The 24,977-nt window shown below is 36.8% G+C and overlaps 1 protein-coding gene across 2 annotated transcripts in view; it reads left to right on the forward strand.

The window, feature by feature from the left end:
• Positions 1 to 24,977, forward strand: part of SV2C (synaptic vesicle glycoprotein 2C) — a 120,856-nt gene that overhangs the window by 78,242 nt on the left and 17,637 nt on the right. For both annotated transcript variants that reach the window (XM_054054950.1, XM_054054951.1), the window contains 8 exons: positions 12,906 to 13,039; positions 13,188 to 13,277; positions 16,567 to 16,677; positions 17,340 to 17,428; positions 17,758 to 17,922; positions 20,499 to 20,632; positions 21,901 to 22,104; positions 23,011 to 23,170. In XM_054054950.1, coding sequence (XP_053910925.1) covers positions 12,906 to 13,039; positions 13,188 to 13,277; positions 16,567 to 16,677; positions 17,340 to 17,428; positions 17,758 to 17,922; positions 20,499 to 20,632; positions 21,901 to 22,104; positions 23,011 to 23,170 — 1,087 coding nt within the window. The remainder of the gene's footprint in view (positions 1 to 12,905; positions 13,040 to 13,187; positions 13,278 to 16,566; positions 16,678 to 17,339; positions 17,429 to 17,757; positions 17,923 to 20,498; positions 20,633 to 21,900; positions 22,105 to 23,010; positions 23,171 to 24,977) is intronic.

Genomic DNA, 24,977 nt, shown 5'->3' on the forward strand with positions numbered 1-24,977 from the left:
ATCTAATCTCAATCCCCCCTCTTTCAGTTTAAAAACATCACCCCTTGTTCTATCACTATGCTCCTTGATAAAGACCCCCTTTCCAGCCTTCCGGTAGGCCCTCTTTAAGTACTGCAAGGCTGCTCAAAGGTCTCCTTGGAGCTTTCTCTTTTCTCGGCTAAACTCTCTCAGCCTGTCGTTGTATGGGAAATGCTCCAGCCCTCTGATCATCTTTGTGGCCCTCCTCTGGACTCATTCTAACAGATCTATGTCCTTCTTACACTAAGGACTCCAGAACTGAAAGCAGGAGTCCAGGTGAGGTCTCACAAGAGCAGAGTAGAAAGGCAGAAACAGCTCCCTCAATCCACTGATCACACTTCTTTTGATGCAGCCCAGGATATTGTTGGCTTTCTGGTCTGCACACATATATTGCTGGTTCATGTTCAGCTTCTCATTGACCGGCACCCCCAAGTCCTTCTCTTCAGGGCTACTTGCAATCCATTCTTCATCCAGCCTGTAATTGTGCTTGGGATTGCCCTGACTCAGGTGAAGGACCTTGCACTTTGTCTTATTGAACTTCACCAGACTTGCACAGGCCCATCTCTCAAGTCTGTCAAGGTCCCTCTGCATGGCATCCCTCCCCTCCACCACTTGGTGTCATTAGCAAACTTGCAGAGAGTGCCCTCAGTCCTGATTGTCCACGTCTCTCACAAAGATGTTAAACAATACCGGTCCCCTGTGTAATGCCACTCATCACCAGCCTCCACGTGTACATTGAGCTGTTGACCACAACTCTTTGAATGTGGCCATCCAACCAATTCATTATCCATTGAGTGGTCCATCCATCAAATCAATATCTCTCCTGTTAAAGATAAGAACATCATGCAGAAGAACGTTGAGTGCTTTGCACGGGTCCAGGCAAATGATGTCAGTTACTCTTTCCTTATCCACCAACACTGTAGCCCCATTGTAGAAGGCCATCAAATTGATCAGGCATGATTTTCCTTTAGTGAAGTCATGGTAATTGCCACAAATTACCTCCTTATTTTTCATGTGCCTCAGAAGACGATCTACTCCATGACCTTGCCAGGCACAGGAGTGAGACCAACCAGTCTGTAGTTCCCTGAGTCTCCCTTTTTTTGCTTTTTTAAAAACTGGAGTTGTTTCCCCTTTTACATTCAGTGGGAACTTAACTGGACTGCCACAGTTTCCGAAATATGATGGATAGTGGCTTAGCAACTTCACCTGCCAGTTCCATCAGGACCCACAGATGCATCTCATCAGATACTATGGACTTATGCACCTTCAGGTTCCTTAGATGGTCTCAGGAAGGTCTTCCTGCCTTTGCCTTCTGCAACTTGAGCAGTGTGGCTTGAGCTCTTGCCAGTGAAGACTGAGGTAAAAAAGTCATCAACTCCTCATTCTTGGTTTTAATGACAGCTCAGTTTCACACAACAAATTTGCCTTCAGTTTTGAAAATTAAGAAAATAATTAAGAAAAATTAAATCCAATTTCATGAAACTCCCTTAGAAGTCTGGCTAGTGGCCATCAGAAATATATGTAGTATCAGACTCAACTTTTGCTTTTCACTTCCAGAAATAACCAAGAGGCTAATGTGATGAGATTTCTTCTTTGTTCATATTTTTGGTTTTATGACTGGTCTATAACAGATGAACATTTCAGATTATTTGTACAGACAGGCAAAAGAAGAGATTGCTGGTCTTAGTCTAAGATTATTAAAATACATAAATGTATTGATTTTCTTTTGAACACAGTATGACATTGCATATTGTCTGTCTGGCTTATAAAACTGTCTGTACTGAAGGAGTTAGTATTTGCCCTTTTATTAACAGTTTCTTTTCACTTTAATAATACATTTTGTCTATGGATTGGATATACAACAGGAATATCATTTTTCAATTTGCACTGCAATTGCCTTTAAAATAAAAATAATTTAATCACTTGCAGAATGGCATTGGATATCTTTTTCAGAAACTTTATTCATAATTTTTCTCAAAGGTAAATATTGTTATTTTTGAAAATCATGTCTACTTCAGTGAAAGTAGTTCTGTCAAGGTATAGTCAATCACCCATAAGTATCTGAGCATTTGAATAGAGCATCTGATTATATTTTTTTATTTGAGTTTGTAGGAGAAGGCCCTGTACAAATACACGAATCTACTTCCTCTAAAATTTTTGTGTGTTTAATATTCCCATCACAGATGTATTTTTATGCTTTCCAAAGATGCCAGCAGAAAACAGTATAGAAAGAGCAAAGAGAAACAGCAAGATTTAGTAGTGAGGGCTCTAGGCTGAGGTTTTAGTTCCCAGTCTCCTTGACTTTGATAATGGCCAAGGTGAGGAGATGTTGCTTTCGACACCAATCTATTCCTCTCTTGTTATTTGAGTCTCATTTCCTTCCTAGTACAGAAGCAATGTGTTCTGGGATATTGAAAATTTTGGCTCACATCCTAGCTATCTCCTGAAGGTAGCATTTCCATATAATAAGAATGTGAGGAACCACAGCTAAAGAGATCAAAATAAGGCTTTTAGATGGTCTGATTTTCCCACAGGAACCTTATGTATTTCAATCTGATATAAGCATCTAATTCCTTCACGGTATCTGGATATTCTACACTCTGTGAGGAAGTCATGAAGCTTTATACGTGGAGAAATATAATTTAATGTGCTGTTTATTTAATATAATGTATTTGTCTTTTTCCCTTATGTAATTACATTTCAGACACTGCAACTGCCTCTCTGTAGGCAAAATTGCCTGTCTTGAACGATTATGGCTATGGCAGATTGCAAATGAGGGTCATTTGTACTTGACTTGTGAGTGCAAATAATATTGTATTGGAAATGTTTAACCCAAGTTTGAATTCAGGACTTCTAACACATGGTGCACACCATGTATAGAAAAATTCCCCATATTCAACTGACTAGTTTTGTTTTATTGACTGCTGTTAGTCTAGGAGATAATCCTTAGAATGCACATCTGGTTCTATTGTTAGATCATATAAACTGCCTGTTAAGTCTATCTGTCTCTCTCTTAGTGATGATATTGCTCCTTTTTGTTTAAAAATTTAAAAAAGCATAATTAAAGGTAAATTCAATAGTAAAAAAGGAAATGAGACTTAAATCACAGCACTGAAATGCTCATTTAAAAAGGTTTTTCTTGCAACAACTTTAAAACGAATAAAATGTAATAAAGTTAAAATTTCAAAATGTTTCTTAAATTGGGTAGATGGTTTGTTGTTACAGTACAGCAGTATGCTAAAATGCACATGATTGGTAAAAGACATCCTCTCTGTATTCTTCAGAAAATTGTCCAGCATTTAAATGATTGTTTTGTTTGTAACTTAGGCTAGATAAGAAGGCCCTATTTTCTTTTCATGAACTGCAGTTTTTTATTGTGCCTTTTTCTGATTGTCTTTTTTGATTAATTGCTTCTCTTTTCTTCTTCACCATGAACGCATAATTTAAATATCCTTAGTCCAGATGCACATAAATCACTGTAAGTCCTGGTCTAGGACAGGAACACTTAGATTTTCAATTAGGTTCTGCATTTAACAGCTGCTGTTAGTAGTGTCTAAAACAACTGTTCACGCCAAATATAGTGCAATTTGTGAGCTCAGAGCTATGGGTAGACCGTGAAGGGCACCACACAAAGATACATGGATATCATTATATATGTGTTTTGCATTTTGGTAAGACAACAATATAATCAGATTTTGTTGCAGACAAAGTGTTTTCTCTCAGATTTGGTTCATAATGACTACTACACAGGATAGCTGGTCATTTTATGTAGCCTCCTTGTAAAGCAGAGTTTGTCTGCTGTTGATTATTTACTTGTATTGTACCCTTTAGCACTGTCCAAATAGATAGTTGAAACTTCATACTCAAGCCATTTTTTAATTCTTGATTAGTTGTACTAAAGTAGTACTAAGCATATGTAGAAAACCAGAACTAGAAATCTTTGCACGAAATCAAAACTAAGGTCATACAAACAAAAGTTAAAGCATGTTTTAATGACATTTGATTGTGCTGTCTTAGTTTTGACATTCACCACGGTATTTTTAAGTTTCAGCAGCAACATCTTCTAACATGCACTCTCCTTCACCTTTTTTGACATTAGATGCACGCGCTTGATCTGTCATCTCTGGAAAGCATGGTGTTGCCTTTTCTTCTCAGACTGATGAGTCTGTAGGTTAAGATGTTATCAGAGTCATGGCCAGTAGATTTTACCTCTTTGTTCTGCAGACTGTGAACTTCCTTCACTTAACAGCTGCACAGAGCCAAACCTAAGCTAAGACTAGGCAGAAGTACATGAATCGCTGAGGCCACTGACTCAACCAACATAACAGCCAGATCAGTTACGTGCCATGGTGCTTGTAAAGAGATTCTCAATGGTATCAGCTAAATATTAAATCTTCTGGGATTAATTCTGTTCAGGGATTTATTTTGTTCTGGCCTGTTCCAGGTTGTTAGGGGTCTTTTTATGTGAGTAATTAGAACATCATCTTTGCAGTTCTTCAGTCTCTGCTCCACTTTGGACTATATTGTAAATTAAGTCTAATCATTAAATTTATGTAATTGATCATATTGGGAAAATACTTTTTAATTTTTATGCTCACTTTTTATCTGGTTGTTAAACTAAGAAAATTTTTAGATCATTTTTTGATTCAGTTTTCCTTCTGGATGCTGCCAGCTACTGCTGTGGTTTTCAGTGGCAGGGATTCATAAAATGCTTCTAGGTTAAATGCTCATAAAAATACCAAGACAAATAAATCTTTCATCCATAGGCCTTAGTTAGACATGTAGGATTCTACACATCCATTTGAAAAATGTATAGTAGTCATTAAATTTAGGAAGGTCACAAACCACTGACTTACTTCATCCCAACACTAGTTTTGATTTTTTCAGACTTCCTACTATTACAAGGGAATTAGGAAGATTGCAAATGTATATATGTAAAAGAGTCTTACATCCAAGCACTTAGCAAACATTGGTTTCCACAGGACTGAGAAGGGTGTCCTCTGAGTCTTAATAGCACTACTTACGATTAGGTATAGATTTGTTTCAGATCTTTAAATTAAAGGATAAAATTTTCCAAATCCAATTCAGATGTAGAAATGTGACAAAACAGCCATTTATAGGGAAATTAAACATTTGAGATTTTGATTACAAAATACAGCTCTTCTCAAGTTTTTCATGTGAACCTTGGACAAAATTTGACCTGTGTCCATCTACATTAATTTCTACTAGTCTTGGACATTTTTCTCTGAAAAATGGTCATTACTGCACACAAGGGAAGTGCAGAATATTCTAAGATTCTAACATATTCTATATGTTCTAAGAGAGGTTTTAGCCTGATTTGCATTTTATGTAGTTTTAGGTAGAGATGAAAAAAGCTATTTTAAGACAGACAAAGACGCACTGATATAAGATCTAATCAGAAAAAAAAAGCAAGTTTGCCCTGGAAAATTCTTAAAATATATGCATATCTAGGACTATAATGAATGAGGACATACCCACTTAGTATAATGATATTTGCATTCAAAATGAAGCCACATAGAAGTTGTTCAGGCCAGTTTCTTAGTAGTAGGTGTCTGGACTCTGGCAAAGTGACTCAGGAGATGAAACTCTTGGTAGTAATCAAAGTCAGCTCTTTGTAGTTCTTGAAGTGCTTTGAGACTGATAGGTTTCCAGTGCTCTAGGATGGTTGCATTGTGTTTGTATTCAGAATTTCCAAGGTGCAAAATTGGATCCTGCATGGTGGTGGCCAGGTGGAGATATTTACATCAGCATGACACCTTAGCGAAGTGCATTTCTGTTATTTCCCCCCGAATTTGAGGATGGAAAATTCTAAAGGCCAAAATTAAACAAACGGAAGTAGAGGACTGCAGGATTGTGTACGCTCCACACCACTGACATCCTTTCTTTCTTTCCTGCGAGTGCAATGCTGTGCTCTGAGCTCTTATTTTCATGTATCATTTCAATGCCTGCAACACACAGTTTAAATCAGGGGATCAATCTAGGAAAGGCTCATAAAGCTCTGTGTAATGATCCCACATCAACTGAGCACTTTCCCAGGGCCAAGCAGGTATTAGAGAACAACCCTAATTCTCTTAGGAATGAATTACAGGTATACCAAGAGACTACGTATAGGGTTTTATAAATATTTGATGTTTATCTTTTCCCTCTTGCGTTATGGGATGGTGGCTCTGCATTTCATTCAAGACCCTACATGTATTTATGTTTATCTAGGTAGATCTAGGTAAACAAGATCCTGATTTCCTAATTATGAATAGATCAATAATTACACATCTTTAGACACATCTAACGTCTACCAAGATTAGATAGATGGCTTGATCAGGCTGTTGGGTACCTATTAATTCTCTTATTAGGAATTGCTTCTTTAATTGTCTTATATGATGACCTCTGTACATATCCTCCACTGTTTTAAAGATAATCCTTGGCTGTATTGGCTACTGTGAGTCACAAAATCTTAATATAGCCATGCTGAAGGGCCAACTTGAAGTCAGATTTCAGACAGGCGATTAAAATCCACACACACAATGACCTACAAGCTTCCCTTTCCCCACAGCATTGCTAGGTATTCTGATCTGAAATTACTTTTTATGGGTTTTCCATCAGGTTTGTCAAAGATACTTTAGCATTCCCAAACCTAACAGCTCTGTATTCTGAACAGAGTACATATGAGGTTAAATCAAAGGCTGATCTACCATTACCAAACCTCAAACTGTGGGTACATATCATATGATTGTCTGAAGTATGGGGATATACAAACTTCCTTCTAAATGAAAAGCAAAACTAGGCAGTACTACAGCAGGTATTTAGAAATATTTAAAAAGCAGATTATTGATGTCACTATGCAAAGATACCTCAGCTGAAGACCTCACCCAGATTACAGTGGTATGCACTGGATAAAGTTCTCTCTGACAGCAATAGGGAGCAAATTATTTTCTGTGAGAGGTCAGCCCTGCTTGCAGCTGTCCTGGGGCTTGTCTGAAAAGCAGATAATGATACCAGACTGATCCAAGACCTGATAATCTAAGATGCTCAGAAAAGATCAATGGCAGCACAGGGAAGTGATGAGTATCAGTGGTCCACAGCCCTCTACAGATCAAGCCTGAGGTTAATGAGTTTGTGAAATACATCTGTTTAACATGATTACTTTCTTCTTCCATTGAACTGTTGATCCTCAAGGATCCCGGAGGCTAACAGCAACAGCTAGAAAGCCAAGTAGGTGCAGAGGAGAGGTAGAGAATCTACTACAGACGCCTTTGTTAAAGTACCTGCATCATGACCTGCCATACTTCAGCTATTTTATTTCCAGATTCCTTCTGCAGAAATTACCAGCAGCTGACCTGCTGAGGTAGGGCATTTATAGAGTATCTGACTATCAATATAGGCTAAAAATATCACTGCTTACCCATGTGATACTAGCAATTTAATCACAAGAAAGACAAATCTTTCTCTTTGTGTGACTGGAGTTTTACATTAAGACAATTACAGAATAATTCTGAAAACATTATTTCTGTATTTGTTAGCAATTATGTATTTCACTCAGTCTCACAAAAATGTCTAACTAAGCTTTCTCAGCTATATAACTTACTTGAACTATTTTTTTCCCTTTTCAGTGGTGTTTTTACTATCATTCTAATCAGTACAACTACAATATATGGGCTCAAATCCCAGATGTCACTCACAGTTAAACTTGACAATACCAGGACAGACTAAATATAAGTAACAGTGCTGAAAGCTGAAAAATATTTCCAGTCCTCCTTATAGTTTTGATTTAGCTTAGATTTGGGAAATACTAAACATATCATCGAAGCCTTTCTCCAGGTTTTTTTTTATTTGTACTAAGTGCGGTAACAGTGCCACCAGGTGGCAATTTAGAGCAATCACACATCTGCGTTAATGGAAATTTTTCCACTTTAAAGCAATAAATATTGAGGCTAGGTAGATGAGTTCTTATCAAAGACCGTGCAGTAAAGCAGAAATAAAGAAAGTTATAAAATCATAGAAAGGATTCTGCAGAACAATATATCAATAAGTCATGGCTTATCATAAATAATGTCATAGCTTATCATTCCCCCACGGCTAGGTCAATAGCTAAAACTGAGCAGCCCTCATTCACACTTTTCACCCCAAAGAAAAGGGAAAAGGGAAACAAGAGAGACCACAGACTTGCGGGTTAGAAATTAATTCTAAAACAGCTTTAGTCATAGAATCATAAAATTGCTTGTTGGAAAAGACCTTTGAGATCATTGAGTCTAACTATACCCATCCACTACTAAACCTGAATATTGGAGTGACAATAATAAAAGGAAGACATAAATGCTAAAAAGAAATAATAAAAATATATACAGGTATACAAAGAACTACTCTCCCTATAACAATACGTCCACACTGCTGCTGCAGGGGAGCCACAAGGTCAGTCCTGAACTGGACTCGGTGGGATAGGGGAGCTGAACTCAGAAACGTGTGGATGGGTTCAGGTGCAGACCGGCAAGGTCCTCCCTGAACATCAGCCTTTGAAGAAGATGATGGTGGTGACCCTCGTGATCTCTAAGGTTTTATACTGAATATGATGTGTATGGCATGGGATACCTCATTGGCCAGGCTGGGTCACCTGTCTTCTTCGCAACGCCCAGCAAAAGCAACCTCTCCTTCTCCAGCAGCCTGAGACAGCCTTAAAATACATAGGAATAGGTGTGAGCAGTGGCCGCTAGACACCAATGGCCCTTTACCTTGGTGATAACTATCAGGCTGAATAGTCAGAGAAAAAATGTTCAGCTTTACCAGAACCAGCTCAGTAGCCTATAAATTCCTAGGCTAACTTTCTTCTCTGCCACTGATATTAGGGATATTCTAGAATCTGCTCACTCCTTTGATTTACCAAAAGAGAGACTTTTATGCAAATTTTTATTTTGACCATTTCTGACATGCCAAGAATCTAGTTCCTCTGATTTCTACCGAATTACTAACAATAACTGTTATAAAAAATAGGCAATCTTTAGCTAACTATGCCATTAAAAACCTCTGTATTTGGGTAGGTTTTCTTTTCCCACATTAGTCTCTTTGAAAGGTGTTTTGCAACTTTATTCTTCTGGTATTTAGAGAATTCCCGTATGCCAGTCAGTATTTATCCAGAGCCTGTAGGTAGCCATTTTTTTCATTGCCCACATTACACTTTAGTGTAACCCTTATAGATTAGTGAAGAGTTATCATTTTCCCTTTCAGTCTTCATTTTGAAAGCAATAATCCCCATTAGTCTGCTTTTTAGTTATCTAGCCACTGTAAAAGATTATCCTTGTTCTTCAAGATACCCATTGTTTATCAGGTAATATATATTTACAAAATTCAGCATAATATGGATAAGTTTAGCTCTATATTTATTCAGAAAGTCCATGACAGAAATGCTTTTTTCTCTCCTTTAGAGCAAGAACTTATTTATAATATCTTTTCAGTTTTTTCATATTATGGAGCAAATGTGTTGGGAAGGAAGATTTTGTTGACATTGAGTTCAACATGTAAATTGGTGATTAGATATAGATTAGCATCTTGTATGTTTGGTTTTGCTCTGCTGTGTGCTGCTGTGTTTCTGTAATCAGTAATTGCTATGCCTGTGATTCACCTGGCTTTTTCCAGCAGTCAGTAAAGTGGGAGGGTGGTATTCAGCGCAAAGGTTGTTTCAGCATCTTCAGATTCAATCATTCTGGGGTTTATGTTGCTCTACAGCGCGTCATTCCAAGATGCATCTGGCCCAAGTGTTCTGCAATTCATAAAACGCTGAGATTTGCCACTGTTTTCAAGATTATGACTCTCAAACACAGCATAGCTGGGGAGCATGGGTGAAACGTAGCGCTGTGCAGTGCACTGAAGGCAACTTTCTAGAGCTGCCTTGTCTTTGCTATTGTGTCATAAATCAGGAAAGGGAAAAGAAAATTGAGTTACAGCCAAGAACACATTTCCATTTGGTTTTAAGACTTACACACAACAGGAATGAAAGGGACTTTGTGAACCAAATTCAGAGCTACTGTAATGGCTCCTTTTTCCACATTACCTGATAACCTGGAGAACGGGCTGTGTCAAATGTAAGAATAAATCTAAACTTGCACTGCATTTAAAACTTATGTTTACTTTGCTGATCTAGTCCTGGTGCTGGAATAGACAGAAGAGCCTCCAGAAAGCTGTGTTGCAGCTGGCTTTTCTCCTACCAATTGCTTCTTATTATTCTGACATTCACTATTATCACTAATTCAGCAAATATGTTAAATCGCAAGACAAATTGGAGAAGCTAGTACAATACAGGGAGAAAAAGATGAAATAATGCAATAAAAACACACAATGAACATTGGACTTGACATGCTCCTCAGATATTTCAAGGATTAGAAAAAGATGTTTTGTATATTTTCAGGATGACAGCAGGATGAACAATGCATTTGTTGCTTTTAATTAAGTGCAGTATGGGCCACTTACATTAATAAATGACACCTTAAAATAAATTACCTCCAGTGTTTTCCAGGATTGGCTACAGAGCACAAGATGTTGCTGTTGTTTTGTAACAGGTATAAAGGCAGATTGATTTCACTTACCATGGAAGTGCCCTTTGTGCAGCTCAGTCTCGTAAAACATGAACTAGAGCAAGGAAAGGCAGATTTTCCAAATACACCAGTGGCTTTGCATATTTCTGAGTCACAATCTGATGATAACAATAGCCAATATCTCCACCATGCTGTTCTACAAGGGGAAAATCCCCACCCTGTTTCACCTTCCTGGCACTAGCAGTTATGTGGCTGCCCTGTAAGTCGGTTCAGCTCACTGCTCTGAATTAAAAGTAACCAAATGGAAATAATTTCATGAATTTAAATTAGATGATTTTTTACTATAGTTTAAAATACAGAGAGAAAAATATGATTCTAACGACTACAACAGGATGTGTACACAATACCCAAAACAAAGGTGTGGTTCCTAACTGCCTCATTAAGTCACTGTCAACCTCTCCTTCTTTATTTCCTTCTCTTGCCATTTTAGATGTAAATTATGCCCATATTATTTAAGATTTGAAATTCTATAAGATCAAAAGTTGATATTTTCAAAAATATCAATACATTTTAATTTATTTTTACGTCCTTTTGTGTGAGTATTTTTTCATCTTAAATTTTCATTCCCAAGTTCTACTCTGGAATAAAGTCTAACGTTAAATTTTCCCTCCTCCTTCTGTTGGAGGGAACTTTGGAAGGAGAAGATATGTTTATCTGGAGTGTTACCTAGAACAAATAACATGACATTCCAAGGCCGTTGTCAACACAGTCATGGTTTTTACCTTTGTGTTCCTTGGGTAAAAATGGCAGGGCTAAATGAGGCTGTAAAGGAAGCTGGTATAATTTCAGAAATAGATGAAGTTTGTAGGAGACCAAAATAAGCAAATTCCCAAGTTTACAGATCAAAATGTTTCACCAAACTGTTGATAAAGAGCAAAAATAAATCATGGCTTCACTGTATTTTTTGTATGGCAACATGTAAGTACTTTAATATGAGACGGGATTTTTTTTTCAGAGTGTGTATCTATGATCCACAGAGTTAGATCTTTACATTTCAAAATATACTATGCATTTAACACATAAATACCCCATTTGAAGGACTATTTAGCAGGTCATTTTGTACCATGCTATACCAGTTGTTTACCAACACCGAGAGATTTAATTAACCATGTCTTTGGCCTAGAAAAATCAGTTAGCAAAGAAATACATCAGATTAATCCAGCATCAGCTATTTCTTTGGCCAAGATTCCATTTTCTTCCAGTAACTTTTTCTGTACTTTATCATTATTCTCATCTTTCAATAAGGTATTCTTGAAAATTTTACTTGGAAATCTGTGCTGCATTGAAGCCAGTCTAGACAGCCAGGCGGTAACCGAAATAATCTTTTTCCCTTTCTTAAATAAAATTCTTATATTTCTTACAATTCTGGCATTTCAATTGTCCAGTTGTAACATACCGAACAATCAGATTCTTTTTTAAAGGGCTGAACTACCAACCCTGCAGTTTCACATGTAGGTTTTCCAGTAGTTCGGTTTATGTTCTTCTCAGTGTGTTTTAACAATGGCTTCTACAGCGTTTTGTTAGTCAGGCTCAGATGCATCTCAAGATCAGCTTTTCAGATAGGGAGAGTTGTTTCCCTATTGTTCGTTTTTTCCTAATCTTTCTATATAATCATAAATTGTCTCTCTACTTCAGTGTTAAGGATTTTCATCCCAGAAAGAAGTTTAAATATTGAGTATTTTTTCCAATTATGGGGCAGAAGGGACATTGTCAGTTTACTTTTAAGAGTAGTTAAGGAGTGGTGTAGTGCTCTGTAATAAAATGGAAACCAAAGTTAGGCACTTAAATGCTTTATGTGTTGCACAACATTACATTAGGAGTCTCTTATTAAGACTATTGAAATTAACTCTTTGTAAAAAGAAGTTAATAAGGACAGCTGTAAATTCCATAAAATAGATCATCTAACTGTAGATTTCTATCTCTCTCTTCTTCCAATATTCATAGAAAATTATTTCTTTGCATACATATTCTTATTTATAGTGACGGGGTCGCTGTTTGGTTCACGTGTCTACTTTTATGCAGATTTTGCAAAGAGGCTTGAAAGCGGCTTCTTCATCCCTGCGTAAGGAAGTCTCATGCACTGCACAACATGGTCATTTTTGAGCATGACTACAACATGCAAGAAACTTAAATTCATAGAGTTACTCTTGAAATCATTGTGGAAACAGAAGAGATCAGTCAGGCTTCATTTAAATACAAGTGTAGTTTTCCATCTCCAAGAAGCTGCAGAATCCCATGCACGATGCTCCTTATTTCTCTACGTTTTGTGAATTTTTGTTTTCACAGGGTGGAGTTTCAGTATGGGCTCTGCCTACCAGTTCCACAGCTGGCGAGTATTTGTGATTGTCTGTGCGCTGCCCTGCGTCTCTTCTGTCGTAGCCCTGACCTTTATGCCTGAAAGCCCAAGGTTCTTGCTGGAGGTATGACTTTAGATTCCAATTATATCTGTGTTTACATCAAAACCTCTGTATAAAATGCATTAAGAGGCATTAAGGTTGTTCCATGACTGTAGTAAATATCTTAATCTTTATCTGTGTTTTGGTTAAATGTTTTTTATCAAACATTTAGGTTGGAAAACATGATGAAGCTTGGATGATACTTAAGCAAATTCATGACACAAACATGCGAGCTCGTGGTCAGCCTGAAAAAGTCTTCACAGTGAGTATTGCTTTTAAATCTAATCGCTTTGCACATCACTGAGCTGCTGATTGGCAAGGTCTAAAGGGCTCAAGCAATCAATAGTATTAGTCTACATGAAAAAAACAATCTTTTGCACTCTAAAAACCTAAATGTAAGGACTGAATTCCTACATAAATTGTTACATATGCAGCAAGGGTTACGATGTCAGCCTTTGGCCAGCATATACTTGAGTGTACAAACCCACAGTGTGATGATTTTCTCAGGTGTGCCAAGATACTTAGTGGACTCCATCTATGTTTTATTTTTTAAGTTTGTTTCATCCATAATAACAGCAGGCACACACAAATCAAGATTGGTTGTCTGTTGGCTCTTGAAAAATTTTTGAATTATTTTTTCATTTCTATCAGCTAAAATAATAATCTTAAAAATTAATTTTCACTTCCATGAAACGGACCTTCAATTTTCTCAAAATATCTTGGAAGTTTGACTGCATCTTAATGACTTGTAGATCTAATGATAAGGCCATGTTCAAAGTATTTATAGATTGATTCTATTTGAAGGAGAAATTGGCCATTCAGATATAGGACTTTTTATGTTATCTTCCTAATTTAAGAAGAATATATACAACAATTTTGTCTTACTGGATACATCAGGCCTAAACAGCGGAAAACATTTTCTTGCTTTGAAATCCTGGCTGCCTTTTTCAGCTTGTGTTCTGCTGTGGTAGTGCTGGCACTCTGCTCCCTCTAGAGACATGTATGGGATGTTTTTCTTCTTCCATAGGCTTTCTTCTTTCTTTAATGATTGTTTAACTCAATTAAGGTATCATCTTAAAGGTTCTGCGTTTGTAGGAAGTCTCAAGGAATGACCATCTGACCATACAACTTTATACCATTGAGACAGTTTATTTCCTTGGACATAGTTTCTGTTGCCTCCATTTAATTTGTTCCATAAAGCACATTTAATTTGATCCGTGAAGTAGCTCAAAAGCTCTTATATTTAGCCTGAAAGAAGGCTGATTATCTTCTATCATGCTAAATCCACATTTATTCATACAGCAGTGACATACACCACCAGCATACATCTTTTCCTAGAAGCTTTTTTCAGAAATCATATTTATTCTTGTTATTTTATTATCAAGGATTATATCTTCAAAGCCTTAGAACAGAGCTGTCATCAGCTGATGACAGCTAGTTTTAAAATTAGAAGCTACATAATAGATGTACTCTAGTTACTGACAGTGGAGGTGGTGGCTTTCAGTACTTTCGAGAATCTCTCCTTAGAGCTGTGACACTAACAGGGATGGTATTGAGTCAATAGTATCTTCTATTATGGGACTACCCAAGTTAAAGGTTTATGTACATGCTTAATCACCCCTCTGAGTCCTTAAAATGTACATTCATTAGACTTCTCAGGTTAATGGTTAAGCAAAAAAGACACTGTGTAGCCTTTAAAACCAGAAATCTCTCCTCTCTTCCACTGCCATTTATTATTTAATCTTATTTTTTCCCCCTGAAAACATATTCCTTTACAGCACATCTTGATTTTGTAAAATTTAAAAAAACGCTTCTTTCTAGCTATGGCTGTTGAACAGAAGTTCCATTTTTATTAAAATTGGTATTCTTTATTGTTTTTTCCTTCATTATTCACATACTGACAGCTGAATTTTCATGGTCCAGATGGACCATTGTCCTCCTTCAATAGGATTTTTCTTATGTTAAAGAACCATCAAGGCCACAGTCTTTTTGTTCCCAGTCATATGAAGTGGATATATGTTTCCCCGAGCCTCCACAAATTAGTCAGGTGGTCAGAGTGGTGAAAAGGCTGCCCTTGAGCCTACAAGAGTGGTACAGGCTTATACAGCATGATTCAAAAGGCATGCTCTTTCAGTCTGGAGGTGTGGCATATGTGGATATCTTTATGTACAATGTCTTAAATAATCTTGGAGGAGCCGACTCAGTCTTTTGATTAACATGTTTCATAACAGCAGTTTAAGAAAAGCTTAAAATCAATGGAATGATGCAGACAGGATTATTACTATTAGAAGAAGCATGATGAGAAGAATATGGGCTATTGATATAGTCACGGTTTGGCAATAGGCTTAGCTGCAGCATTTCAGAAATGAGTTGTTATAGCTAAAACCACTTAGTGGGCTTTTGTTTGTTCATGGGATGAGTATGCTGGTATAGTTTAGAGAGTGTACATCTGTAAAAGCAGTGAGCTTAAAACCAGAGCTTTAGCATCAATACTGCTATTCCCTCCTGTCCTATAATCCACTATGATGAATTTATGGGTAGTGGTGTCCTCATTCTGCTAAGAAGAAACACAAGCTATTGCTACCTTCATAAACTCCAGACAGACACTGAACACTCAATCTCTTGCTCTCTCCTTCTCTATATGTCAGTTTCTTTCCCCATATTATTTATTTTCTTTCAGTTCTCTATTTGTCTTCTTCTTAAATGTGGATGAATGCAGTGCTTTTAGTCATGTTGCTATGAACCTGGGACCAGAGTGGAAGCCAAAACCAACAACATAAAGTGGTATAACTTTGTCAGGTCATGTGTGTGGAAAGACCATATTACACATTCTTGTTCTGCCACACAGAAGGGTGGAAGTAAAAATTAACATTGTAGGCAACACTAAAGTATCTGCCACTGGTAATTCTGTTTATCTCATTTCACTTTAGATTAAGTAGATGATTGCTCATAACAATAATAACATACATAGTTCCAAGTCATTTCACCTGAGTTTTTCTCTGCTTTACAAAGGATAGTTAAAATCAAAATCCAAAAGACAAGGAGAGTCCTCTGTCTAACACTGCTGGAAATTAGAAGAGAAGAAAAATGTTATTGAACTATTAATTCTGGATATATCAAATACTTTTATTTTCAGTACTGTATCTTTAATCAATAGGCTTTAAACAATGTTGTCATAACAAGTCAGAAAAAAGCTTGATAGCAAATACTAGACATGGATAAGTGAGGATTTAAGTGATATCATTTGTGGCATTGGGGTGTATACAGCAACACTTTAGCAGAATTTGACAGTAAAGCTTATTTCAGTCAGAGGAAATGGATTTCCTGCATGTTTTGAAATTTGAGATTTTCCAGTACAATTGCATCCACAAGGAATTTGGGCATCACAGTGGTCTATTATTCCTTTATATTTCTGAAGCATTCATAGTGTGGAGATACGTTTAATATCTCTTCATTCGTAGTTTATGGGATTTAGTAAAACCTTTCATTACTCTTTGATGGGCAGTTAATGATTCAAAAAAATGAAAATATTTGTTCTGGTTTTTTTTCAGGTTAACAGAATCAAAACCCCGAAGCAGATAGATGAGCTCATAGAAATAGAGAGCGATACAGGAACTTGGTACAGGAGGTGCTTTGTTAGAATTCGCACGGAGCTATATGGTGTAAGTAAAACCATCTCTGTCCATTCTGTAATTAACTTTCTTCTTTTCAATTAGCTAGATGGGGTGGGTTGATTGAGCTAATGCTGGTGGTAACTACAGTGCTACATTTTCCATAAAACTGGGAGATGCAGGAACCGGTGTAAGGCTCTGCTTTCCAGATGCAGAAGAGACACAGACCCACCTCTGATCCACCAGAAGTTGTTCCTTCTGAAAGAGGATAGATCTAGACTGGGCATTAGGAAGAAATCTGTTATGATGACGATGGTAAGATACTGGAGAGATTGCCCTGAGAAGTTGTGGATACCCCACCCCGAGACAGTTCAAGGTCAGATGGTTGGGAACTTTGAGCAACCTAATCAAGTTTATGTTGTTCTGGCTCACCACAGAGGGATTGGACTAAATAATCCTTAAAGATGCCTTCCAATACACAGCATTCTGTGATTCTACGAAAAGAAGCTGGTAAGTCACAGAACACTCACAACCTGGCTTTATAGGGAGATTAACATACTTGGATAAGAAGTAAAGGTATGACCATTATCAAAAAAGTTGATCTGCTCTCTCTGATGCCCTGAAGAAGCAAGCAAATAAGAATTAAAAGTTCCTATAATTTAATAAAAAATGTTCAACTACTTAAAATAAATGTATTTCCTAATCATTTACAGATTTGGTTGACTTTTATGAGATGCTTCAACTACCCAGTGAAGGACAACACAATCAAACTTACAGCTGTATGGTTCACCCTGTCCTTTGGGTAAGAGTAACTGAGATCTTAAATCATTCTTGATAGACTTTACAGACAGAAGAATCATCTCTTTGCACATTTTTTCACTACGATTATTGGGTTTTTTCCAAAAGGTTTTACTCAGTATCTTTCAAAAAATGTTATGTTTATCAATTAGGCTGTCCCTGGTTGCATGGCATCTTCCGGTGTCAGCATCTTTCAATACTTTCAATACGTTTATTTTATGGACGATTTTATTATGATGGAGCAACTAGTCCATCTTGCGAGGTGCTCATCCTTATCTCACACATATTTTGAACAAACTATATTGACAACTAAGCTTTTTCTGTTTTTCACAGCTACTATGGCTTATCTGTCTGGTTTCCTGATGTCATTAAACATCTGCAGTCAGATGAGTATGCCTCCCGAGTGAAACATTTCCGCAATGAGGAGGTCTCAAATTTCGTCTTCAACTTCACACTGGAAAATCAGATTCACAGCAGTGGAGAATACATCAATGACAGGTTTAAAGATTTCCTAATATCCTGACTGGGCTGGAGTAAACAAATGCCTGTTTTAAAGCGTGTCCTATTTATCTATTGTTTTTCTCCATTAGCTAATAATAGATGGGTTTGTTGCTTTCTACTGGTGATTTATTTCTGTTCTTGATTTCTCATAAGGAGAAATGGACCTAAATATGCCCTGTTTTTTCCTTTGTGAAGATCTCTCTTACAAAACCAGTTTCTTTGCCGTCCTGAAAAACAGACTGAAAAGCTTACATTAATGATACTTCCTTTCACAGTGAAATTCAAAGGTTTTCAAACCCTGAACATGCAATATATTCCAGGGGGCTGGGGAAGGATACACTTTCATCTCTGTTGCTGGTTCTTGTATTAATGATAGGCACTTCTGTGAAAATGCTGAACATTGAGAGGTTAGGATCTTATCACAGAAAAATAAAAACTAAATGTTACTGTAAATCAATAAAGGACATGAACAGCTCTGAAGTGCAGAACAACATTGGCAATGCCTTTTGTGGTTTTCAACTGAATCCAAACTTATTAAGGCTTTATCTGGACTTTACAGATAACTAGGTAACTTAGGGGAAAACTAAACACAGCTGTTTTAGGTATCTGGTTTCTCTTAAGAAATTACCAGCATGTGAATGGCTTCCTGGAAGTCATAGTGCTAAGTAATTATTTCCATAGCAAAATACATATCTAAGTGAATAAAATTAGTGATGCTGCTAATACAGGTCTTTTAAAATTATTTTTTATAAAAACTTGAGTTTCGACAAAGTTAAGGGTTTATGCGTTACAGGTAACGCATAGCAGTTTTCTCATTTTTAAACTAAACATAGCTTCCCAGTTCTGCTCCCTTCCAGGAGGTAGATGTCTTCCTAGAAGCAAAGAGCCATTTACTGTCAGAAACTGACAACGCTCTGTCAATAAAGGTCTAATCAATTTGAAACTGAAAATTCTTGTAAAATACTAAATCTAAGATTAATCTACTCTTTCAAATGTGCACGTTTAATAGGCTTCTGCTAGAGATTCACAGAACATTTTTCGTGGAAGTGTGAACTCATTTGATATTCTTCCTCCACAAACATTTCAATACCCCACTCAGTCTCGGTGTTTCCCTGATGTTCCTTCTTAACTAGAAGATCCATCAATACTTAGCTTTTTCCTCCATTACATTTCTCTTGGGTTTTAATACAAATCATCACAACACCAATTTTAATACAGTCACAACAAGTTTCCTGTCCAAAAGTAAAAAGTGCATCAGAAGATGTTCCAATTGACTAATGTAACTGCTTAATATTCTTTGTTCTCCTCTGAAATTAGGCTACCTTTTAAAATGTAAAGTGATATACGAAAAGTTATAATGATTTGACACTCTACACCAGCCTGATTTTAATCAATGTGTGTCAAAAATGAGAAATTATATGGTCACTAAAACTAACAGTCTGAAAACACTGTTCTTCTGACCAATATACAGCAATAGATCATTAGCTTGTAAGTCTTTTCCTGTGATAAATTTAGCTAGTCACACCAGCCTTAATAAAAGCAGCGTCAGTTCCATGTTCAGAAGGCTTTGCCATTTTAACAGTTCTTACTGCCACATAACAATTAAAGCACTGCTTTTCAAACTATTTCCACTTTGGGTGAAGTTCACCAGCAAAATTACCCTCTTTCACTTGTGGCCTTTTCCACACCTTCATATGAAATAAAAGCTATCACAAAAATAATTATATATTTCTGCATCTGAGGTTTTTTTGTTAGCATAATGATGTTATTGGTAAAATTACAAAAAAAAAAAAAAAAGGCTTGAAACATTTTTTTTGTCTATTAACAAGTCATTGACTTCCTCTATAAATTATTTGTTTGACGGTCATGATGAAAGACCTAGGAGTTAGATGACAGTCAGTAAGATGGAGGATGTTCAGAAATACGAAAAGGTCTTGACAATTTGTTTGAACCTGGTTTATGTACACAGTAATGGCAATTGCATCCATAGACGTGGCAGTAACAAACACGGACTTCCAATTAGATACTTAGCTGTATAACTGGCAGTGTAGCCGTGTTCACATTAAACCATTTTTTAACACTTGGACCACTATTGTTTGCATTTGAACCTGATACAGGGCCCAGTGTGTTCATATGAAGAAATACAGGTTCTGTAAATAATTCTTTCTTTCCGGCTTGTTGATACTAGCAGCTGCTTGTTTGTTCCAAACAACATGATTTCCCAATTTCCAGCAGTTATGTAAAATTACAAGTAATAGTGATTTTACAAGGCTATTCCATGAATGTCATGACATTCATTTTTGTTGATGATTAAGTACAAGTAATAACAGAAATAGTATCAAAGGAACTATATTAGCACCTGTGGCCAGTAGCTATGTGAAGCTACTTCTCTTATTTTTCTTATTTGTCTTTTTCTGAAAGATAGTATTCTAGAATCAGTTAGTCAATATTTACATCTCCAGAATGCCCTCGAGGAATCATTGTTAGTGTGGATGAGATTTTTTAGACCTGTATACCTGTTGCTCTTTCTAACCTATCAAAGCAGACTGACAGAAATATTTTGTATTGGACAGGTTTGTTATGATGAAGTTTAAATCAGTAACCTTTGAAGATTCACTTTTTAAGAACTGTGTGTTTGAAGACATTACTTCACTGAATACATACTTCAGGAACTGTACTTTTGTGAATACCACCTTCTACAACACAGGTATTACGAGGAAAAACCCTAAGCATGTGTTACTTAGCGGCATGTTCTCATCTTATGTTTATAACTTCTGGATTTCTAATAAGGCATAAAAGAAGTCCTCTTGTAGGGAATAAAGAGCTATAAAAAACCAACAAGCCTCTGTAATGTTATAACAGAAAAATGTAAGGATCACACTAGAGATACCACAGGCCTAATATTGACTCAGGTAATAAACTTCTCTCTCTGATTTTCATCATCTCTAAAGAGTATGGAAAGGAGAAAATATATTTACAGCTTTACTGGTAGATTTAACTAGTGTATTTTTATTTAGCCTAGATGGGATTGGGGAAATACTTTGTTTATTGTGCTTGTTGTGTCATTTTGAGTTCAGGATTCGAACTACCTAATCTATAATCATTCCTACTCTCCTAAATGTTGTAACAAAAATAGGAATGTGCATTTTTATATGTTTAAACATATATTTTTTTTTTTAGTTTAATAACACTTAACTGAAAGCAGAACTTGGCAAACTAAGCCTGTTGGAAAGGCAGAACATTTTCTACCACTTTCCTGTAACTCCAGCAATTATAACAACAATAGTTATGTTTCAGAGGGAGCAATACCCAGTTTTCTTTGCATGGAAGGAAGGTGTTCTCGATTCAGGGATTATATAAGGCTGTCAGGAGAACAGAAAGAAAGTGGAAGTATAGGGAGAGATATTTGAAATGGTATTGGAAGAAGAATGGCCTGCACATTCTGAACAGCTGCATGTAGTAACTCATCCGTGTTTGAGCTGAAGACTGTGAGGCCTTCTCAGAAATGAAAATTTCTTTAATCTGAATTCTGTAGGAACATTTTGCTTTAAAAGAAGTCAAATGAAACTGACCACAGTCATCAGTCTCATCAGACTCAAAATGCTCTCTAGAGTAGAAAGAGAAGGTCTGAGACCAAGCAAGACCAAGTGATAGAAACTTTCAGATACCCGGAGCTTTTTATGAAAGACCAGCTAGTTCTGAAAGGCCTTCACCAAATACAGTCCAAACAGAGTTGAAATACAGTAATATAACTGGCCTAATTCCAGGCCTCAGTTGCTCTTTTTCATGAGCTTTGCATATTTTGCTATGAAGATAAAAATGTATCAAAATTAACAGCAATTACTAGTCTAATTTTATGAAGGAGTGAAAGCTCTGAGTTGTCATTAGAGTTGCCTAAACTTGAAATGTTTTTAATTTAAAGCTGCACATGGAGTCGACTGTTAGCTGAAGTGTTGTTTTTTCTTCTTTCCACAGATCTTGAGCAATATAAATTTGTTGACAGCGAATTGATAAATTGCACATTTTTCCACATCAGGACAGGATGCCAGATTTCTTTCGATGATGACTACAGTGCCTACTGGATTTACTTTGTTAATTTCCTGGGAACTTTGGCAGTGTTACCAGGGAATATTGTGTCTGCTCTCCTGATGGATAGAATTGGACGGTTAACGATGTTAGGTAGGGGCTTCTCTTTAAAAAAGGGGAACAACACCCAAACCTAAAGCACCCCTGATAAAGTAACACTTTCTAAAGAAGTTCAGAGAGATTCAAAATGTTCTTTCTGCAGATAGTTCATTTATATGGCATCGTAAGTGCCATTTTTAAAAACCCCAATTTAGAAACTCTAGGAACAAAGGGATTTGTAACCACTTTTGCTACGCCCCATTACCAATCATTGCTCTCCCATGCTATTATTACAAGATCATTACTTAGGCATTTGGGATGAGATTTTGGAGAGCGCTGACCATGGCTTATTTTTGCTCCAGCTGAAAGGGAAGAAAAGCAAGATATGCAGCTATCACCTTCAGCTGGTGGAGCTGCTCCTTGGAAGAGTCAGCAGTTCTCTACCTATGGTCTATTTTGGAAAGTAACACGGGTGAAAGACATCTCCTGTGGATTATCTGCAATGACACATCTGTTTTCAATTTAGTTTAAATAACCATGCTGTAGTTTGTTGTGTTCATTTTCTAGGAGACTATCTCTGTATAAACGCAATTCCCACTCAGTGTTTTTATTGCTACAATGTATGACTGAGTACCATATAATTGCAGAAATTATGAACAAGAAATATTGTGGTAGTTTTTCCCAGGCAGCTTGTTTTGGGAGTTCATAAAGGATTCCAGCCTAATACTTTATAATATATATTAATATTTGAGGAGTTCTGGGGTTTTCTTTCTGTAAGCCCCTTACGTTTGTCTGCCTGAGTGGTCCTACCAGCAGAGGCAGTCTCTTTGATTTTTATCTCAAGCATATAGGTCAGTTATTTTGCTGCATTATGTGTATAGAAACATTAGACAAAACAAACAAAGATTATTTTTTAAATACAGCATCACCTCATGGTTATTCCTCCTGTCTCATACTTAGGTGGTTCCATGGTTCTCTCTGGCATCAGCTGTTTTTTCCTGTGGTTTGGAACCAGTGAATCCATGATGATAGGTATGCTGTGCCTATACAATGGCCTCACCATCTCTGCATGGAACTCTCTAGAAGTCATTACTGTGGAGCTGTATCCTACAGACAGAAGGTATGAACAGATACACCTCCCCTTAACCTCACTGATGCTATCTCTATATACCAGCAAAAATGGTAAATAAAAGTATGATCTTTACAGAGATAGTGATAAGTGAGTGGGTTGGACAAATAGTTTGTCTTATGAAAAGCAAGGCGGGGGGAAAGAGTTGGTTTTTCTTGAGCTATTTGGTATACATTTTGCTTCAAATATCACCTAACCAGGGAAGTGCCACAAATGTAGTTTCATATGAAAAAAGAAGGCCTAAATGCTACTCCTATTTAAAATACAACTAATGAGTAGTATTTCTGAAAGCAGTAATGGATTATTTCTGTGTTTCCCCCAGTGCTACTAACACTAGTTAGTCCAAACCAGTCATATAGCTGGGTTTGTCTGTTGGCTGTGACATGGTGGGAATGATAATAAAAATCACTGTCTGGAGCTGAACAGCATCTTCTACAAGAGATTACGAGCTTGAACCATGCTGACCTGTTAATCATTCTGCTATGAATTTTTATGCAGGAGTGTACATACTCAGCATTAAGTCAATACAAAAATGTATTGAGCGCTACTCCTGACTCTTCAGAGCTCTTGCAGGAAAGCCCAGGACAATTTTCATGTCCTTCAAGCATTGCTGCTAGATGACACGGGGGCAGGGAGGGTGTTCAGGTACAAGGTACTTTTTAGTGCTGATCTTATGTCACTTAATGTGCTGAAGGAAGAACAATTGACTCGTATGCTGTTGTATGTCAAGTGTAAAGATGTAATAGCTGCATTTTCTTGAATAGACTGCGATATTTCTCCTTTCTCCTCCTTAAACAAATTTATGTAAAATTTCCCAGATTTCTGCCAAGGGACAGTGTATTCTTTCTTCTATCACAATGTTATCCACTGTGTCATTCACTAGCAGTTTCAAATATGGTGAAAAATATTTCCGGTTTATAAGTGTATGATGCCTTGCTGGCAAGTCTAAGTCTTTGGTCAGAGGTGCAACTAGCCTTGGTATTGTCCATCAGGAGAGGAAGTCTGTAGACCTGCTTCTCTGTTCTCTTTTCATTGACGTTTTAAAAACATATACTTCTTCACACAAGAAATTGATGTCCATTGTTGTGGTTGTATCAAATAACCATGCTAGGCTACTTATGAATCCAAAGCACTAAACTCTAATATGAAGCATTACTGGTTTTATTACACCTCAGGAAATTGCTCTTCTGGAGAAAATTTTTCCACCATCCAAACACTATGATATAGTTTTTAATAAATACCCTGTAGAAATGGTTATCTTTTTTGTGTTCCTGAGTCTAACAGCCACAAGTATTTTCTTAAAATGAAGTAAAGAAAAATAATTTGAAAATCTGTTGATGTTAATAGAAGAAAAAATAACCACCATTATTAGGAATGATAGAAAGAATGTAACTGATATAATGGGAATCTGTATTTGTAGCTAATAGTTGGTTTTAATAGTTTCTGTTCTCTTTGGGATTGTAGAAAGTTCTTCTTCCTTTTTCTTCTTTAAAAAGCTTATGCATGCAATAACAGCTGTCTGCAATTCCAGCTCAGAAATTTACTCACAGCTGGGTTGTTTGGGGGCTTTTGCAATGACTCAGATAGAAAACTTGTCACTTTGTATCACCGATCTGAGAAGGTTGATAGGCCTGTGCCAGTGACATTGCTGATATATAGCGTAGATGAGAATTCTTTTTTTCCAGATGTCATGAAACCACCACTGCCAGTTTTTACCAGCTGAATTATAAGGGAACAAGCGGCTCTAGAAGTCACTTCCTAGACATGTTTTTTTTAAGACCAGAGCAAAGCTTCTTCG

This window comes from Cuculus canorus, chromosome Z, assembly GCF_017976375.1.
Source record: "Cuculus canorus isolate bCucCan1 chromosome Z, bCucCan1.pri, whole genome shotgun sequence".
Classification (NCBI taxonomy): domain Eukaryota; kingdom Metazoa; phylum Chordata; class Aves; order Cuculiformes; family Cuculidae; genus Cuculus; species Cuculus canorus.